The 19376-nt window shown below is 41.2% G+C and overlaps 1 protein-coding gene across 1 annotated transcript in view; it reads right to left on the reverse strand.

Moving 5' to 3' along the window:
- Positions 1 to 1183: 1183 nt before the first annotated feature.
- LOC123961151 (A-kinase anchor protein 13-like) overlaps positions 1184 to 19376 on the reverse strand; it is a gene marked incomplete at its 5' end in the record, with an annotated part of 21479 nt that continues 3286 nt past the window's right edge. The window contains 7 exon segments of the mRNA XM_046036283.1: positions 1184 to 5983; positions 11215 to 11443; positions 11574 to 11693; positions 13215 to 13496; positions 13678 to 13872; positions 13967 to 14014; positions 15132 to 15176. Of these exon segments, the coding sequence (XP_045892239.1) occupies positions 5931 to 5983; positions 11215 to 11443; positions 11574 to 11693; positions 13215 to 13496; positions 13678 to 13872; positions 13967 to 14014; positions 15132 to 15176 (972 nt within the window).

Raw genomic sequence — 19376 nt, forward strand, 5'->3', positions numbered from 1 at the left:
TCAATATTTCACTATTTTGAATTGTTTGTACAGTTGAGTAGACAGTGATATTTTTGGTTATGTTTGCAGTATTAGTAATTGTGAAAACAATGATGAAAATATGATTTTATTTGTTTATGCAGCATCTCAATAGATTCATTTATGGATTTGCCTAGGTGGAAGTGCTACTTTGCCATCACCTGCCACTGTTGTGGAAGTGGATGAAGAGGTTAGTATACTTTGTATGACAGATGTCCTAGAAATTTTAACAATTGGTTGGAATGGAGCATGCAAAGCCAAAATAGCACAGCAGTGTTGTGGAGGTGTCTACAAAGCCGTAACCTACTGCTGCTGTGGAAGTGGTTGTGGAGGAGGAGGTTAGTGCACTGAATGGAGCATGCAAAGCTATTTAATTGTCTTTGGCAAGGGAGTTTAAATTAACAAGGGATTGTAGTTTTAGTGTCATTCCATGTAAGTGTAAATAAGCTCAACTAAGTGGAAAAAACATGTAATAACACACATGGGAAATGCTTTGTATCAGCAAGTAAATTATGTCAAACTCTTTTCATATGATTATGATGGTTGTTCGTTGCTGGTGAAGTATAATCTTCCCTCCAGCCCTGCTCACTCACTGTGTTTGGTTTCATTGCTCTTTAGCACTCAGAGCTCCCTCTGTTGACCATAAGGTGCCTCTGCACACCAGCCGTTTCAAACCCAGCCTCCAGTCTTTGCATACAATCCTCAATCTTAAATTCCAAATGCTCAAATTCCCAAATTCCCATTTCTAAATACCAAATGCATTTTTTGATTTAGACTTTTAGTTTTAATTCAGACCCAATAATCCCTCTATACTAGCGATTTGATAGTATAGAGGGATAGAGGGAGGTCTAGGAAAAAAAAAAAACAGGCGGCGCAGTGCAGTGGAGTTAGTTATGCACAGTATATTGAGAGCTACTGACAACAGGAGTCAAATTCCTTGCATCTGCAAAATACTAGACCAATAAGGTTGATTGTGATTCGCTGCTAAGCCTGAAATGTTGAGCACATAAAGGATTAAACTAGAGGCACCAAGAGACCATTCATGACTCTTCTCCCCTCACACCCGAGTTCTCAATTGTAACCCACATTTTCAAATCATTTGTCTTGTCTTCTAATTCTTCGTCTTGCTCCCTCTCCCTCAATCAAAAGAATCGCACAACATGCATGACATGACAAACAGCATAGTTATTTATTGAATAGGGAAAATGTACATTTTCAAAACAGGAAGAAGACAGTTAAATACAACTTTATTATTTATTAAAAAAAAACATCAAACTAAACACAGTCATCAATACTTTGGTTCAAATTTGTACATAAAACATATTTACATTTTTTTTTGCTTTGCCCTTGTTTTGGTTTTACATAACATACTTTGTACCTTCTGTTTTTAGGACAAATCATTTTTAAAAAAGCTCACAGTGCAAAAAGGTCCAATGTGAGTTTGTAAAGTTCCTCATGAATGGTTTTAGTAAACTTCTAGTGCACACTGAGTGGGAACAATGTAGAGCAGGAGAGAGCCAAGTCTCCCAGCTTGCTTACCTCTCAGCAAAAGTTAATGTTTCAAGTTTCACTTCCTCTTAAAACCACAAAAATCTCTGATCAAATGTTGTTTCTGTGATTCAGCTAATTTTGTTTTCAGGGATCCAAAAGCTGCAGATTATGGACTGAGCTGAAAGACCCTGCACACGCTCATTTCCACTGATTAAAACTACAGTGAAATTAACTCCGTGTGGTTTGGACATAACCCACTGAAGGACATCACTTTAGGGGGTTGTCTAGATCAGAGAGGAGGTGGATGATAAGTGTAAATTGGTATTTAAGCTAATCTCCCTCATCACAGCTGCTACCATTGCTGTTGTGTTTACACTAATTGTTGGTGCTTGAAATATACAAACCCCATTTCCAGAAAAGTTGGGATATTTTCCGAAACGCAATAAAAACAAATATTTGGGATTTTTTCATTCACATAAACCTTTATTTAACTGACAAAAGTATAAAGAAAAGATTTTCAATAGTTTTACTGACCAGTGTAATTGTATTTTGTAAATATAAACAGAGTTTTGTGCGTGCAACAGACTCAACAAAGTTGGGACAGAGTTAAAATAAGATTGAAACCTGCACAGAATATTCAAGTAACACCTGTTTAGAAGACTCCACAATAAGCAGGTTAATTTGTAACAGGTGAAGTGTCATAATTGATTATAATTGTAGCATCCACCAAAGGCTCAGTCTTTGCAAGTAAGGAGGGGTCGTTGCTCACCCCTTTGTGCCAAAATTTGTGAGAAAGAGAGACCTCCGAGTTCTCAGCAACGCAGAGGCATAATGAGATTTTAGAGACACATACATTGCCATCAACATATGTGACATACTGTCTCTTCCCAGTACATACGTGCTTATTTCAGTAGGACAATGCCAAGGCCTCATTTGTCATGGTCTACAAAAGCGTGGCTTGTTGCGTGTGCTTGACTGGCCTGCTACCATTCCAGATTTGTCTCCTAATGTATGTATGGAGCATCATGAAGAGGAGAATCAGACAACAGCGACCACAGACTGTTGAGCAGCTGAAGTTTTGTATCAAGCAAGAATGGACAAAAATTCCAATTGCAAAACTGGCACAATTAGTATCTTAACTTCCCAAACGATCTGAAAGTGTTATTAAAAGGAAAGTTGATGTAACACAACTACCAATGGTAATACTTTTGCCATTTAAATAAAGGTTTATGTGAATTAACACATCCCAGATTTTTGTTTTCATTGCGTTTTGGAAAATATCCCAACTTTTCTGGAGATGTAGACAAGCGTTAAAAAGGATAAATGATGGGTTTTAATATATAAAAGAACACCTTGTATCTTTTTAAGATTAAACTTTATAAAGTTTCAAACAGCTTGGGTTGTTTAATGTACAAGAAGTATCTGTAGTATTTAAACATACATTCTTCATTTATCTTAAAATAAAGTCAAAAGGTTAATTAGAAACATGCTCATAAAATATACACGACACATCCTGATTAAACATTAAACACAACAAAACTAATGAAATAATAGGGGTTGAAATCTAACAGCTTAGAAATTTCTCTTTTAATTTGGAAGTTCACAACATTTCATAACAAACTATGAAATATCTACAGGGCATCTTATTTACAGAGCAGATCAGTATTATATGCACAACTAATGCATTTAATTTAACACATTTCCGTTATTTAAGATCTATGAAGGCTGTATGATACTGTCAAAATACTGGTTTTGATGTGAATCCGATAATATGAATAGGTTTCCAAAGTGACCTCACTGTGTTTTTGCTTCTGAGTCTGAGGGACTAAGGAAAACTAGCCACACAGAGGAGAGGGAACTGCAGTGAATTAGGGATGTGCTGCTTAGTAGAAATCTGTTCCTCTCAGCAGCATGGCGGGAAACCACACTGTGGGCTGAAATATTATTCAGATATCATGAATGGCTTAGAGAGCTTCAAATAAATTGGGGGACAAAATCAGTGTGGTACAAATGTAAAGCTATTGTGGATAGATGGGAGGATGGATGAATGTGAGACTCAGGGCATCTACTTGATTTGTTATCAATACACCAAGCGAGGCTGGAGAGGGGACGAGTACAGACAAGACAAAGGGTTAAGGGGAAGGATTTTCAGGAAGGGTGGAATATTAACAGATGCTGCTCTTTTTGCTCCCTCTCTAAGAGTGATATCTGCAGTGCATCAGGTAGATTTTGTGTAAGAGAAACTCTTTTTAAATAGTTTTGATCTTCTCTCATTTCAGAAGAGAGGATCCACTTATGAACCGTCTTTCCAATGAAATGCAAAACAGTTAGAACAAATCTAAAATTACTGCTTTATAAATCCTGAGTTCAGTGCACACTTTATTTTTGCTCTACCAAAATAAAAGCATGACTCTAGATTAAACCTGACTTTAATATATACTGTAAATTCTCAAATAGTTGCTAGGTGTAAAATAAAACAAAATATTTATAGAAAAATCATATGACCAGTAAATATCACATACATGGTAATCAATATAATGTGCAGCATTATTCCATTAGTACTCTAGTTTCTCTTTTTAACAGCAATATTCTTCTGTCGCAGAGGAATTCACTTTGATTTATTTACTTGTTTACTTTGTTTCAAAATAAAGACTAGCCACAAAGAGTAGAGGGAACTGCAGAGAATTAGGGATGTGCCACTCAGTAAAAGCAAAACTAATTTGACAAATAGAAGCACATCAGAAAACAAGAGGGTGTCTTACCAACACACTATGATCAAATATACTATTAAAGACCAGGGGAAATTACTCTGCTCCTCTTTAACTGACCTAAATATAGTGTCTGACAATCTCTAGTATTCGTCAAGGACTTGGTTTCCGTCTATAATGATAGACTTTATCAATGATTGGTATTGATTGATGTGACAGGAAGTCCTCCGTGCTCATTTGCAGCTTTATATTTTTATTCTGGGACTAGAGTAGCTTTACATAAAAAAGTCCTTATTTATCTTAAATTGGGCCCTCATGCTGTTCATTGTGTCTGAAACAAATAGACAGACAGATCCTGTCTCTTTAAGGATCCCTTCCCCAGAAGCCCACTTGTCATTACACAATTTCAATTAAATGGACATGTAAAAATTTGAAAGTATGTGAAATGTTTGAAAGAAGACAGCATACGCATGGAGCCCCCAAAAAGTCCTGATGGATGATATTCATTTTAAGTACAAGATAATAACTTGTGTGTGCGAGATAAAAAATAGAAGAAAATTTTGATTTATTGATTAGATTTCACTCTCTTATGTATGTAAAATGCATGATAAAAGCACTGTATTCCTGATCCTGTTGTGTTGACTGCCATGAGCTCTGATTCTTCTACAAAGCTCATACTGAGCTGTTGTTTGTACTGGCTGGTACATTTCATGACCAACTAAAATAGAATAATGAATTATTTGAGACAAATTGGAGATGAAGATCTGACAACAGCTGTATTAAAAACATCTGATTTCAGCATGCACTTAATTCAGTAGGAAGAGACGATATGAGAGCCTTAAGTCTTTGCTAATCCAAATTCCCACTCACGTCTTGTGTCCTGTGGCTTGTCTCACAGTCCACTGACTGTGAGACAAGCCTGTCTCTGTAGATTCCTCCATCTCTCTGATGTGGCATTGATGGATTATGTCGGACAGTGAGAAACAGAAGACTTGTTCATGGGTTAGTGCTACAAACACCATGTCAGGTGCTATCTGTTCCTCCATCTTATGTTACATTTTTAAGCTTGACTTTATCAGTTAAGTTGACAAGCTGTCAATGTAGGGACACACAAATCAGACACTAGGTTAAAAGTTCCTCAAGTGTTCAGCCCGGACTGTGTAACTGAGTCAACAGCTCCACAACCATTAGAAATTGGCACTTATTATTGTGTAAAGCTAAGGTCTGCAAAGTTTAAAGCCTTAAAGCCTTATGGAGATTTGACTTGAAGCATTATGTGATGTGTGCTGACTGACAGCTGGAGGAAATCAAGAAATCTGTTTTTCTCTGATACAGTTTGATCCTCCTTGGCTTTCCATCACATCTCTAATTGATGGAGAGGAGCTATTCTGTCGATGTGCCAAGAATATTCTTGATGATCCCAATTAAATCATCAGAACTTCGCATGGTGTCTCTGGGAGGAGGTCATTACCTTTGTTTACTTGGGCCACGTGCAGGTAAGTCAGACTGTCATCTTGGGGAACCTGGCTTCTCATCCATGATGGTCTGACAGGAAGTCAGGGACAGTGTCCAGGGGCCAGAATGTCAGCAAAGACACGTGGACATTTTAGATCCAAATAGAGAGTTAAGGGTCACTCTGGTCCTGTTTAATGCACTGGCCAGCTCTCTTGTTTCTCTGGAAGGGTAGAAGTTCACATGTGCATCGTCCGGTCCTCAGCAGAAGAATATATCGCCATCATTCTGAGGATCCGACATCACTTTGCTTTCTAAAGAGACATTAAGACACAAGTAATAATCTGGCCAAGACAGAGGCAGGTACTTTGCTTCCTGTAAAACAGTAAAGTGAGCTTTATAGAGATGGAATTTTGACAGAGCCAGGTGGACTAAGAATGTTTCCCAAAATGCCAAACTAATGTTCATTTGCTGTTAATGGAAACTCACCAGTACCTCCATGTTTACCTGTTGCATTTTTGAACCAGTGACTGCTCTGAGTTTTTCTTTTTGAGACGAATACTGTTTTCACTCACTAAATAATTATAATAATCTCTACTGTGCCATTTAAGCTACCATTAATGAAACTCAAAAATCTAACTCTCAACAAGTATTCTATTAAGCGTACTTCTCAAAGGTTACTCTAATTTATTTTAAAGGGCCTATATGTAGTTTTCAGTGGCCACTAGCGGCATTCAGCAGACGTGATACATCGGCATTAGCGTGCCTGCTGCTTTTCAATAACGATTTCTGTATCTTTCACCCAAGGCTCAGCAATGTGAACACAGCTAAATGTATTGGATGATAACGAAACTGTTAGTGACTAACACACAACACACAAAACTGAATATTATGAGATTGCTGCCACACTTAACAGTTTGACCGCAGTACTGTAATTACTGTAATGAGTGGGTCTTCCACTGTGTTGTTGTCCTGCACCGTTATGTTGCATTATAGTATATTATGGAGAAGCTGTGTATCGGTAAATTGATAATAAATTGAGAACTTACAAATCTAAGAAAGCAGTGGCAGTTCCGCTGCTTGAAGATGACGCTGCGAATAGTTGTCTCAGTATAGTTACGCTTTGTTTTGTTTTGTTTTTGTGAGTTAATTCAGTTTTCGGAATGAACATCAAATGAGCAACTCCAGCGAATTTATACCTGTTTGGTCTATGAAAGGACTTGATTTCAGTGGAACTTTCTGTTGCTGCAGCAGAATGTTCATTAAAAGATGTATTTTTAAAAGCAGTATTCATTTTATTGTCTTGACTGTTGTTGAGCTGAACCAGTTCTACTGCCGCTTTGAGAGTCAATCAGACACCATCCCCCATGACTCCTTTGCTCAGCTCCAGCTTCAGCCACCTCCTCCTCCTCAGAGGGGGCCAGCTCCACCCCTCCCCCCTCTCCATCTCAGAGAGGAATGTCAACAGACAATTCAGGAGGCAGAAACCCCGCAAAGCAGCTGGGCCGGACTCTGTCTCCCCATCCACCCTGAAGCACTGTGCTGATCAGCAGTCTCCGGTGTTCACAGACATTTTAACACCTCACTGGAGACATGCCATGTGCCAGACTGCTTCAAAGCCTCCTCCATCATCCCTGTCCCCAAAAAACCAAGGACCACAGGACTAAAAGACTACAGACCCGTCGGCCTGACGTCTGTGGTAATGAAGTCTTTTGATTGCCTTCTGTTGTCCCATCTTAAATCAATCACAGACCTACTCCTGGACCCCCTGCAGGTCGCCTACAGAGCCAACAGGTCTGTAGACGAGGCAGTAAACATGGCCCTTCACTTCATCCTCCAGCACCTGGACTCCCCGGGAACCTACACCAGGATCCTGTTTGTGGATTTCAGCTCTGCTTTCAACACCATCATCTCAGCCCTGCTGCAGGACAAGCTCTCTCAGCTGAACATGCCTGACTCCACCTGCAGGTGGATCACAGACTTCCTGACGGACAGGAAACAGCACGTGAAGATTCATACTTTTAACGCTATCGCAAGTCAAGTTTCATGTCGTTTTCAGCCTGTTTTCTGAGTTTATAATGAGTGTCTATGGGACGGAATGTTGGCAGCTAGAGTGAGAGGGTCAACTGACAGTGGGAATTCACTTCAATATCTTCTTAAAAAGTTTTCTTCAACTCTCTGTATCTCACACAATATTCACTCTACATACATCATTTTTTCACAAGTTGTTGGAAATCTTGTCCTGCTGTGATGTGTAACTTTGAAAGCCAACAGACTAACACAGCTGGCACAGTCAGCTTGAAGGTGAGAGCAGTCCCAGCCAACTGCCGCATAGACTTCCATACCGTTTCAGGAAAGAGGCAGAAATCTGGACATTTGAACATTGCTGCTGTGGACACAATTTTGACAGTTGATACACAAATCTGAGACATCATCTACATGAGAATCTTATCTCTCTTACTATATGTTTACGCTGGCTATGAGAGTTACGGTCTGTTCGGTCGGAGCAGGTGAAGCAGAGCTGTGCTTCAGGTTAAAACTCAACGAGACCAGGGCTGTTTCTCAATCTGCGTTCTTGTCTGTTCTTGTGTTCTTGTGAACCGTCATCAGTCACAGCCAAAGTACTGTTCCAATTCAAAAGTCCGCATCTAGTCAAGTACAGTCAAATACCCAGATGTGTTCTCACTCCGCCCGTTTTACCAAGCCTGCCCAGAATGCATTTCGCCGCCGAAATGTCGGACGAGAAAACTCAGAACTGTAAGTTAGAATACTGCTGTTCTCGTGTATCATATAGTAGTTTTAATATGTTTTTTATGCAGGAATATAGTTGTTTAAACTACAAATATGTGGTTGATTTCTCAAGACAGAGCTGATTTAAAAAATTTCTACGACCTTTTTGGGTCCGGCTGTCATCAAGACCGCTGCTGTTCCAATGGCTGAATGACTGTGTGCTCCCGTCCCTGGGAGTTTTTACTCCCGAGCCAAACTTGCCAAGTCCGAGCTTGGTATTGAGAAACAGCCCAGCTGTCTAAGCCAGAAGTCAGACGGCTTTTACCATCACCATGGCAACCTTAGAATGCAGCATCATCACACAGCTGATTGAGATGATGTAATGATTTAATGTGTAGACAACTCAGTGAACATGGCCCTTCACTACATTCTCCAACACCTGAAAGCTCTGCTGCAAGACAAGCTCTCCTAGCTGAGCATGCCTGACTCACCCTGCAGGTGCAGGTGCAGACTTACTGTCCAACAGGTACTAGCACGTGAAGCTGGGAAAACATGTTTCTGACTCCAGAACCATGAGCACTGATTCCCCTCAAGGATGTGTTGTGGTGGCAGCCCGGCTGACGTTGAGTGTCCTGTTTATTTCTCCTTTTTTTGCTTGTGATTCTGTTTTCCCCTGGTGTTTTCCTGTACTCTGCCTGCCTCCCTGTGTCTCCTCCCCTGCGTGTGCTCTCCCTCTCTCTCTCCCTCCGCTCCTGAGCCCAGCCAACAACCCGCACCTGCACCTCGTCAGCCACCTCCTCTGCCTGCCACACCAATCAGCCTCATCTCTGACAGTACTTCTACCCTGATTCCCCAATCAACCCCTGCTTGATCGTTGTTGCTCCTTACCCGGTGCCACTTTGCCACTCAAGCTCTAGTATTCTGCGTAATTTCTATTTCCCAGTACTCTGTTTTCCCCAGTGTCTAACCCTGTCTGTCTGTCCGCCTTCCCTCTGGTTCACTCACCTCCGTCCTCCGTTCCGTTACTTGGGCACGCCACCCTGCCCTCTCCGCTCGGACCTCTTCCACGGCGTCCTCCCGGCTCCTCCCCATGCCTCCTTACTTCCTCGGTCCCCAGTGTCCCAGGTTCCCTTGTCTCAGTCTCCTCGGTTCCCCGTACCCGTGTTTCCCCGGCGTCTGCCTCTCCCTCACCTCCACTGCCTTAACCCCTTTTCCCCCTTCAATAAAGCCTGTTCATCCCAAGTGTTGCATTTGGGTCCACTCTGTCCCCACAACATAACAGGATGCTTCCTTTCCCCTCTGCTCTCCTCCCTGTACACAAACAGCTGCACCTCCATCCACCAGACCCCAAGCTCATGAAGTGTGCAGATAACAGCACCCTCACTGGGCTCATCTTTTGTGGGAATCATAAGCTTTCATACTGTCACATTCATACTAATTAACCATTTGAAACTTTTCCAAGTCTACATTCTCTAAAGGTTCCAGGTCAAATCTTCACAATACCTGGGACACATTTCTTCAACTTTCTGATGTCTTTCAGCTAAAAAGTACATTCATACCTAAAAACATTTATTAATGCAATTTGAAGTTTATTCAACTTTAAAATCTTATCCATATTATTTAGAACATTTACCATGTTTCCAAGTTTTCATAGTCCTTCAGCTGCTTCATGCAAATTAAAGTCAGCAATGCAGTTTAGCATCAGCTTTTTAATAATCCTTAAAACCTTCCACATCTTTTATACATTTGTGCTATTCACCTTTTTTCAAGCCAGCAGTTCCGTTTAGCGCAAGCCCTTCAACATCCAGCATGCACACCGCAATTTCTTCAGAAATGACTTTTCTAGTTTTATTTCATATCATGCATATTGCATCTGGCTTATTGTTATTAATTGTTAATCGTTATTTTATATTTTTATAAATTGTCAATTTATACATTTGTGTAGACAATATCATCTTCCGCTGCAATACGTCTACAACACAAATCCAGAGTAATATACATTTAAATATCTGCCACGTTGTTGTCTCTGCACATAGTTGTATTATTTTTCTCTATACTTTTATTACTTTATTTATTATTCTACTATATTGCATCTGTTTATTCATATGTATATATTTTCTACATTTATTTTTGCCAACTGTATGTTTGTCTATGTGTAGCACCACAGCAAATTCCTGGTACGTGTAAAATACTACTTTGCAATAAAGCTCACATGGCTCCAGATTTGCTTTGTACCTTTACATAATTTTTTGCAGGCTAAAATCATATTTGATTGACATAATCATTTTGGGTGGCAGTGGCTCGGAGGGGAAGAGACTACTTAGGTCGGTGGTTTGATCCCCGGCTCCCCTAGTCTGTATGTTGAAGTGCCCTTGGGCAAGATACTGAACCCCAAATTGCTCCCGGTGTGTGAATATGTGAATGTGTTTCTGTTTCTGGCCTCTGCTCATCAGTGTGTGAATGGATCAATGTAATGACTACAAAGCGATTTGAGTGGTTTTAAAGACTAGAAGACGCTATACAAATACGGAACATTTAATACCAGCTGTCGTTAGCAGGTGAAGTAATGTGGAAAGCCATATATAGTATTTTATATACATAATACAGAATTTTGCACTGGATAATGTTACCAACTGGACACCCTAACCCTAACACTAGGATGACAGGATGAAAGCCAACTCTGTCTGTGTCATTGTGCAGTCAATTATTAACCCTTTATTTAACAGGCCCATACAGCCAAAAAGACGACCAAAGATATACAGATAGAATCCAGGTGAAGACCTGTTGATGTCAGGATAGAATGTATTCATCATACCTGTCTGTGTCTGCTCCCCTCCTTTCCCCTTCTTCTTCTTCTTCTTCTTGTCTTTGTTCTCTTTGGGTTTGGCCAGCTGGAGCAGTCTTGTGGGTAGTTGGGACTCCTTCTGTGCTCCCTGAGGCTTAGAGGAGGAGGATGAGGAGAAGGGGTTAAAGTTTTTGCCCATCCTCTTAGATCCGATGCGGAGAAAAAGCTCTTTGGTTGGAGCAGAGGATGAGAGCTCCACCTGCAGTACATCCAGAAAGGGGAGAGTCCCTGTAGTTATAGACTCATGTCACGACCTACTAAACTGTAACTAACACACTGGTTTGTTCTCCCTCTCTGAATCATTTTCTACTGAGGGCTTTGTTTCTTACCTCTTTTGGCTGTTCTGCTGCTTCTTTTGAATCCAGATTCAGAGACCCGGAGCTGTGGAAAATTATGGAGTCTTCAGAGGTGGTGGAGGGAGTCCGCTGGTACTTCTGAAGCTGCTCCGACTGTAAATAATGCATAGACATGAGAGACATTAAGTCACAGTATATGAAGTGTTTAATCCAGCAGCCACACCCTTGTTGTGTTTCTATGTAGTGTCATGGAGTACCACAGATCTGGGTTCAGGATTATATGATATGCGCCTTAGAACACGAATCCACACTGACACAAAGACTTTCCTGAGTCAGTTGAATGCATTTGAAGAGCAACCTAACAGCAGCTGAAAATCTTTTGCTGACCCCAGTCGTTTGACTTGGACTTGACACAAATGTGTGTCAGTACACTGTGACATCACCCAACCACACTCAGCGAAACTGACTCGAAACTGGAAATGACATTACTGATTTCAGCCTGCTGTTAAGTTACTCATTACACCTATACCAGCACACTGAGAAACTGCATCTAGCAGGTATGCTCTTTAATAGCTAAAATAATGTCTCATTGTCAGGAACATTAATATCTGGTACTCAGTGATCAGCAATGTAATGAATCGGAGCACAAACAGTAAGTATGGAGAGGTCTGGCTGTGGAGGTCACTCTGCTGTGGACTACTCTGCAGATTTTTGGGGGGTTTTCAGTATACCTGGCAGGAAGTGCTTTGTTTAGTTTCGTGTTAGCTTTACTTGTAGCTAAAGTAACCGCTAACTACTGCTAATAGTAGCAGCAATTAGCTGGCTAGCTCGACACAGGGGAGTGTTGGTGTTTACACTGCTAGCACAGGAGCTTTGGACTGCCAGGAGGAGGAGGTTTTGAGGCTTATAAAGCTCCCAGTCCAGCCAGAGTCTGCTAGGTAATGGGGCCTCTTCGGTTAACTGAGATAAATAGCTAACGGCAGTTACAAAGCAAAGTTACACTTAGCAGCAGTTACTTTAAAGCTATCTGTCCATCTAGAAACTTACTTACAGTAATTGGGCCAAGCATACTACCTACTCTGGCCCCCAAAACACACGCACAGCATTGGGTGTATAAAGAGAACTGGTTACAGAGGATCATAGCCCCTCAGCAGGCTTCCTGGAAGTAGTCCAATCAGAAGAAAGTGAACATTTGGTAGGGGTGCCATAAAGAGACAGGAGCTGAAACACCTTGTTTGTTGTAGCTACATCCAAACAAAGCCTAAATAAAGTGAGGAATGCCATTATCTTGAAACAAACATGGCTTGTGATTTCGACTAATGAATTTCAGAATCTGACAGTACTATTTATGCTCCAACTGTGGACAAAGGCTAAAAATAACATGTTGTGTAATTAGCCGCTGTTTTCGGCTGATTAGTCCAGTGAAGAAATGCAAAGCCTGACTCCTGTCAGCTGTTACTGTGACACAAGTTACAGCTTTAATTCATTGGAGTTGTCTGGCAATGTCAGCCAGTCCTGAGCAAATTTCACACAGTGTCGACCAGAGAGCAGCTCTAATCAGAGGAGCAGAGGGACCTGCATGGGTGGACTCTGACTACAGCTATTGACTAACAACCTTCATTAGCCTGTCTGCATCATAAACTCTACATGGGGAGAAACCCCCCAGACTCAGACCTGGTCTCTCTTCATGGCTTCCAGGCTGTCTGTATCTCTCCTCAGAGCCTCCGTGTCTCTTTCTAGCCTCCTACGGGCCTCCCTCAGCATCTCCAGCTCTCTCTGGTACTCCTCTTTCTTCCTCTGCAGCATCTCTCGGTCCTCCGTCAGCTCCCGATGCTTCCTCCTGGTCTCGTCCTCCTCCATCCTCAGCCTCTCCTCCCGCTCTGCCAGACCTTTCTCCTTCAACTCCCATACCTTTTCTCTCCTTCTCTTTTCTTCCTGGTGTGCAGCCTGCTGTTTCTGAAACAAACCATAAAGATAATACATTGAGTGCAAGACTACATGGGTTAAGTGTGGGGCTGGATTAAATGTAGGGTACAGAGAATCCATATCTAATGAACAAGGCAGTCAAAAAAAGCTGACTGCAGCCATGATACATTAAGTGAAAAGAAGACAGACTGAAGCAGCAGTGAAAGTGAACCTGCAGGCTGGCTGCCTCTTGTCTCTGTCTCTCCACACTCCTGTGTTTCTCCTGCTCAATGAGGGAGGAGGGTCGTGATGAGGAAGAGGATGAGAGCGAGGAAGAGAATGAGTGTCTGGAGGAGTTAGCGGTGAGCTGGTCGGTCAGGGCCTGCCGCTGGTCCTCGATAAATGAGTCCTGCTGGACCACTACAGCCTAGAGGCAAGAAGGAGGTTGGGACGAATTGGAATGAAAGTGAAACGTAACCACGGCCTGTATATGGTGTCTTTACTGCTGGTGTTTGTGGTACCTGCAGTGAAATCAGCAGGTCGTGAAGATATGTCACACTGTGCTTGACCTGCTGGAGAAACACAGCATGAAATTACATTGAGGTTTTATCACTGATAGTTTGAACGTTGAAAGTGCAACCATTTGATGTGGACAAATTTGTCACACTATGATATTATGTTATAAACAAGTCTTATGGTAAAATAATGATATCTAACTGATGATGTGTGTTTCTGTGAGAAAATCAATACTTAACCCTAAAGACTGGATGGTGCCATATTTATTACGTAGAGGTAGTGTTTAATGAATAGCTTCAGAACATACAAATGATCAGAGGATGCTAAAAAGCTCAAGCAGTAAGATGGTGTTGCTGATGTAGCACCAGAGATGCTCAAAAGTACAGTATTTGGTCAAGTCTCAAGTCTTTGAGCTAGAGACCAAGTCAAGTCTCAAGTCACTCGTGGTTATAATGAATGTTGTATCACCTGCTGCGTTCAATCCAGGCTGCTTATAAAATTGCATAGCTATAAGGAATTCTGTAACTGTAACCTGTTTTTCACTTACAGAGCACAACCACGTAATGTGCAATGCAACTAAAGACAGCTTATTAACTACTGTAAGTCAACACACCCCCGGACTCTCAAATCCAGTGTAATGTTACTAAATAAAACTATAACATTACATGATCAACAATAAACCTGTAACCCTTTTTTTCACTTACAGAGTTTAACCATGTAGTGCATCTACAACTAATAACAGCTTATAAACCACTGTAAATCAAGCCTATTTTGCATTCAGTGCTTCTTTTGTTTGTTGTATTTTTTTGTTTTTTGTATGAAGTTTTACAGCCAAAGTTTATGATGAATGGCATAGCAGCTGCCGGTCAACATGTTTGTTGTCCTCTCTCACGTGTGGCCATTTGCAGCAGATACGTAGTATGTGTTACCTAGGTAACACAACCTATAGGTAACACAGGGAGGGGAATAACACCAAGCTCATCAGACGTTTCCTAAAAATAAACAATGTTCACAAGTCCGAGTCAAGTCTGAAGTCACTGTGTGTGCGACTTAAGTGCAACTCAAGTCTGAGTTTCCCCATCTCTGTGTAGCACAACGTTAACCTCCAGTGAGGGTTGTAAACAGACCAGTGGGTGGGGCTCGGCTGAAACAAGAAACCCACAAACTCACCTCATTGTATCTCTTCAGGAATATCTGTAGGCTGGCAGTGGCTCCCTGAGGTACACGCGCGCGCGCGCACACACACACACACACACACACACACACACACACACACACACACACACACTTCAAATTAACGTTTACAGCCATGCTGCTATATGAACAGTTTCTGGCAGAGAGTCTGCATGGACTTTGAACAGCAGTGAATACTGAAAAAGGCACAGAGGAACAGATGTGACTTTGCTGAAGCTGAAGTATGGAGAGTGAAGTTGAAAATTACACAACAATGTTGTCTTTATCTGCTGCTGAGACACACTTAGACTCTGGTTTTACTCTAGCAGATCCTGAGATCACCATTACACTTTCAAGACTGTATTCTATATAATTTTGCTACCTTTATTTTCAACTGCCACATGTATACTGTGTATCAGAGTCAATGGTATTAGTAATGGCATTTGTACTGGGACCAACTGGAAGCGCCAATGTTATCTTAGCATGTACGTAGCTAGCTTCATGCAAGACCAACATAACTACTTGATAGCATATTGTTTATATCAATAACACTGACATAGCTAAAATGCTTTGCCTGCATACTATAACCACAAAAACTGCACTTGGCTCATGCTCATTAGACCTCCACCTTCCTTTTTAAATACAGTCAACAAGTTATTTCTACGAGTGAGGGATCAGGAACATGAGCTCATTTTAACTGTTAGAGAGTGATTTATGGTGTTGAAGTCCAAACCACTCTAAGACTGTCCAGCCATGCTAACAGCTTTGTGAGGATGCACTTAGTCAGGATGGTGCTTTGAGATTAATGCTAACATCAGCATTCTAAGATATCTATTCTACATTATACACTAATCTATCCGGTTCATCTGCTCTGTGCAGCTTGATACGGCTTCAATCAAAAATAGACTCAACACGTATTCTCCGCAGAGCAGAGCAGAGAGATACTCTACAGCTTGCATCCTGATGTGATGCAACGCCTGAGCTTTTTGGACAAATAAATACCCTAAGTCGCCACGGATTCTGCTCAATATAAAGCCGTTTACAAGCGGGAGGAGCTCAGAGTTAATCTCTTTTATTAAATTAACTTTATAATTTTAATTAAGGGGATTAAAAAGTGCATCTAACTTCACTCACGCTCCTCAACCTGTCTGTTGCAGGGAGGCCAGGGCCCCAGACGGTGACCATTTTTTTCAAAATGTTCAAGTTAAAATTTCATATGGTTGCATTCGTGCGACTGCAAAGTGGTCATTAGCAGCTCTACAGTGCGACTGTTTCATTCGCAAAATGCCCCTAATGAGCGAGCACACCGTGCTAGTTAATACTGCAACCTACCGTAACCCTGCCGCAGTTCAAAACATAGTATGACTGGTCACTCGTCAATGTGTTTTCGTCAACCAACCAATCACAGCTTGGATGGGAAGGGACATTAAAAAAATTGACATGCTACAGCAAACTTACAAAAGTTGAACTCGTTCTGTATAAATTGTTCTGATTACTGACCATGTAGAGCATTTTTCTTGCACAAGGATTAAATTAATAGAAACTAGCCACTAAAATGTCTATGAAGATTCTCAGTCATCCAGGTCATAGTTATCCAACGAAGGTTAAAATCAATGGCAACCGGACTTGGTTGAAGATACTGGAATGCGTTTCGTCCCTCATCCAAAGGACTTCTTCAGTTCTGACTGACTGGCAGGGAAACTCAGCTATTTAACCTCAGTGGGGTCGTTTGCCGGGGTCATCGATACCGCTGGTTCGTTAGTGTTCCTTGTTGCTGTGACGACAGTCGTTACAGTCGTTAGGACTACCGGGGGAGACTAAACAACCACTACACAAACGCATGGCTCAACACAGAAGGGCCAACTCCTCAGGTCAAGACTCTGCAGTCTACTTACATCTGAAGGACAGAGGACACTCGTTTGAGGACCACCAGGTGCACATTTTAGACAGAGAAGATGGATGGTTTGAAAGAGGTGTCAAGGAAGCCATCTACACCAGGGTCGAGAAGCCGTCATTGAACAGAGGAGGGGGTCTACGCCACCACTTATCCCCCACTTACAATGCTGTCCTTTCATCACTTCCCAGGAAACTCAACAAACGTAACCTATTGGCCTCAGGTGAAGATACCAACGATGGTCGGTCCTAACGACCGTTACGGTCGCTGTTGTTGCTGTTGTTGTAGCAACCAGGAACTGTTATTGTTGTAGCAACCAGGAGCACTAACGAACCAGCAGTATCGATGACCCGGGCAAACGACCCCACTGAAGTTAAATAGCAGAGTTTCCCTGCCAGCCAATCAGAATTGAAGAAGTCTCTTGGATGAGGGACGAAACGTCTTCCAGTATCTTCAACCAAGTCCAGTTGCCCTTGACTTTAACCTTCGTTGGATAGCCACTAAAATGAAACTGCTATAACTAGAATGCTGCAAGCATTCACACCTAATTTTATTAAATTAAATTATTTAATTAAATATGATCTTCTATATCTTTATTCTTCCGTATTATTTTTCCGTCATGTTTTTTTGGATGTTAACTAGTCTCACAATTTTTGACGTAGAAACTCCCTTCAAATACCACGTTGAGGCTCAATGAGGAGACGGTGCTATTACTTTTGTCAATGATACCTTGAATACTTTCCAAAATATTCAAGGATTTCCAGGAAAACCTTCCTGTTGTAAGTGAATAGAAAGATGGTTGAAATCCTCCTCATACCTATTCTAATTTGAATGATCACCAGTTCAGCATACTTTCAACTACAGACTTGATTAACACTTTAAATTGGTTACAAGAAGTTAATCTATTAATGATTTTTACAGCTATTTGATATATTTTATAGTTTGTTCACTATCACTGTCATAGTTTTATGCATTTTCAGCAGTTTGTAATTGGTGTGTATTGCGTGAGCTAGAGTGTGTGTCATTAGAGTGGAGAAGCTTTGGAAACTCATCTTGAAAAAATGCCTTTAACTCTCTGGCTTGACCACTACACGAACTCTTCGTGCATAATTTTACACCAGACATGTAGTAAATCTTGTTCTGGATCCTCACATGGGCTTTTTAAATCCATCGGACTTATAGATTTGTCTCGGCGCCCTTCCAAAGTACAAGAGAGACAGGCAACTCCTCAGTTGGCAGCCATTATAAATTTGTGTTTAAATTTCTGGACCAGAGTCTGCTCTTGCCCTTTTTGTTTTACTTTATCCCCAAAAAATATCAAATCATTCACAAATGCATTCTGCTGCTGCTAACTTTTTTGCCTTTTATTTAGATAGGAAAATCCCTCTGAAACTTTCTGTCAAATAAACCTCAATAAAGTCTAAACTATAGGTCGTATCTGTAATTCAAAAAGTATGTCTGTTTCAAGCAGAGTGTTTGTCTGTTCTTCCGATGCCTAAATAAAGCAGAGCTGGTTACCTTGGTGATCAAAGGACTCTGTTCTGATTGGTGAACTGAAGTTAAGCTTTTTTCTGAATACCTTTCTGATTCTTCTTCACTGAACACATACAGACACACATTAATACATTGATAGACACAATAAAAACACACACACAACCCTAAAAATATGGCACTTTAAGCTTTACTACACAGGAGAACACATGTATGCATAACTGTGTGTCCCAGCAGGCGCACACACACCCGCACACATTAAAGGAGACTTATTAGGGCCCGAGCACGACCGTGCGAGGTCCCTATTGAATTTGCTCGGAGTTTTTGTGGGGTTTTTTTCTGCAAAGTAGGCTCAAATGACATGGCCTAAACATACTCGAAAACTCACCAAAATTTGCAAACATGTCAGAACCGGTGAAAAATTTCGTATTCTACAAGTTTCGCACATGGGCGTGGCAAAATGACTCGCTAGCGCCACCTAGAAAATTGGAAAAGATTAGCCCCTCGTTCACGTTCAACCTACATGTACGAAATTTTCTGGGGACATGTATCATATCAAGACGCACAAAAAAGCCTCAAGAACCCATAGCCTAAAGTCAACAGGAAGTCGGCCATTTTGAATTTTACGGCCATTTTTGGATGATTTACACACTTCGTAATTTAACGAACTCCTCCTAGGGATTTAGTCGGATCGACGTCAAATTTCTGCTGTGCCTTCTAAAGGCATTGACGATGAAATGTTGTGCTATTTGCGAGTTTTCGTCAATGGGCGTGTCCGTGGCGTCGATGATTCGCTATGAAACAGGAAGTTGTTGTAACTTCAGTGTACATGCTCACATCTGGACCAAACTGTACAT

The sequence above is a fragment of the Micropterus dolomieu genome, linkage group LG22, assembly GCF_021292245.1.
Source record: "Micropterus dolomieu isolate WLL.071019.BEF.003 ecotype Adirondacks linkage group LG22, ASM2129224v1, whole genome shotgun sequence".
Classification (NCBI taxonomy): Eukaryota; Metazoa; Chordata; class Actinopteri; order Centrarchiformes; family Centrarchidae; genus Micropterus; species Micropterus dolomieu.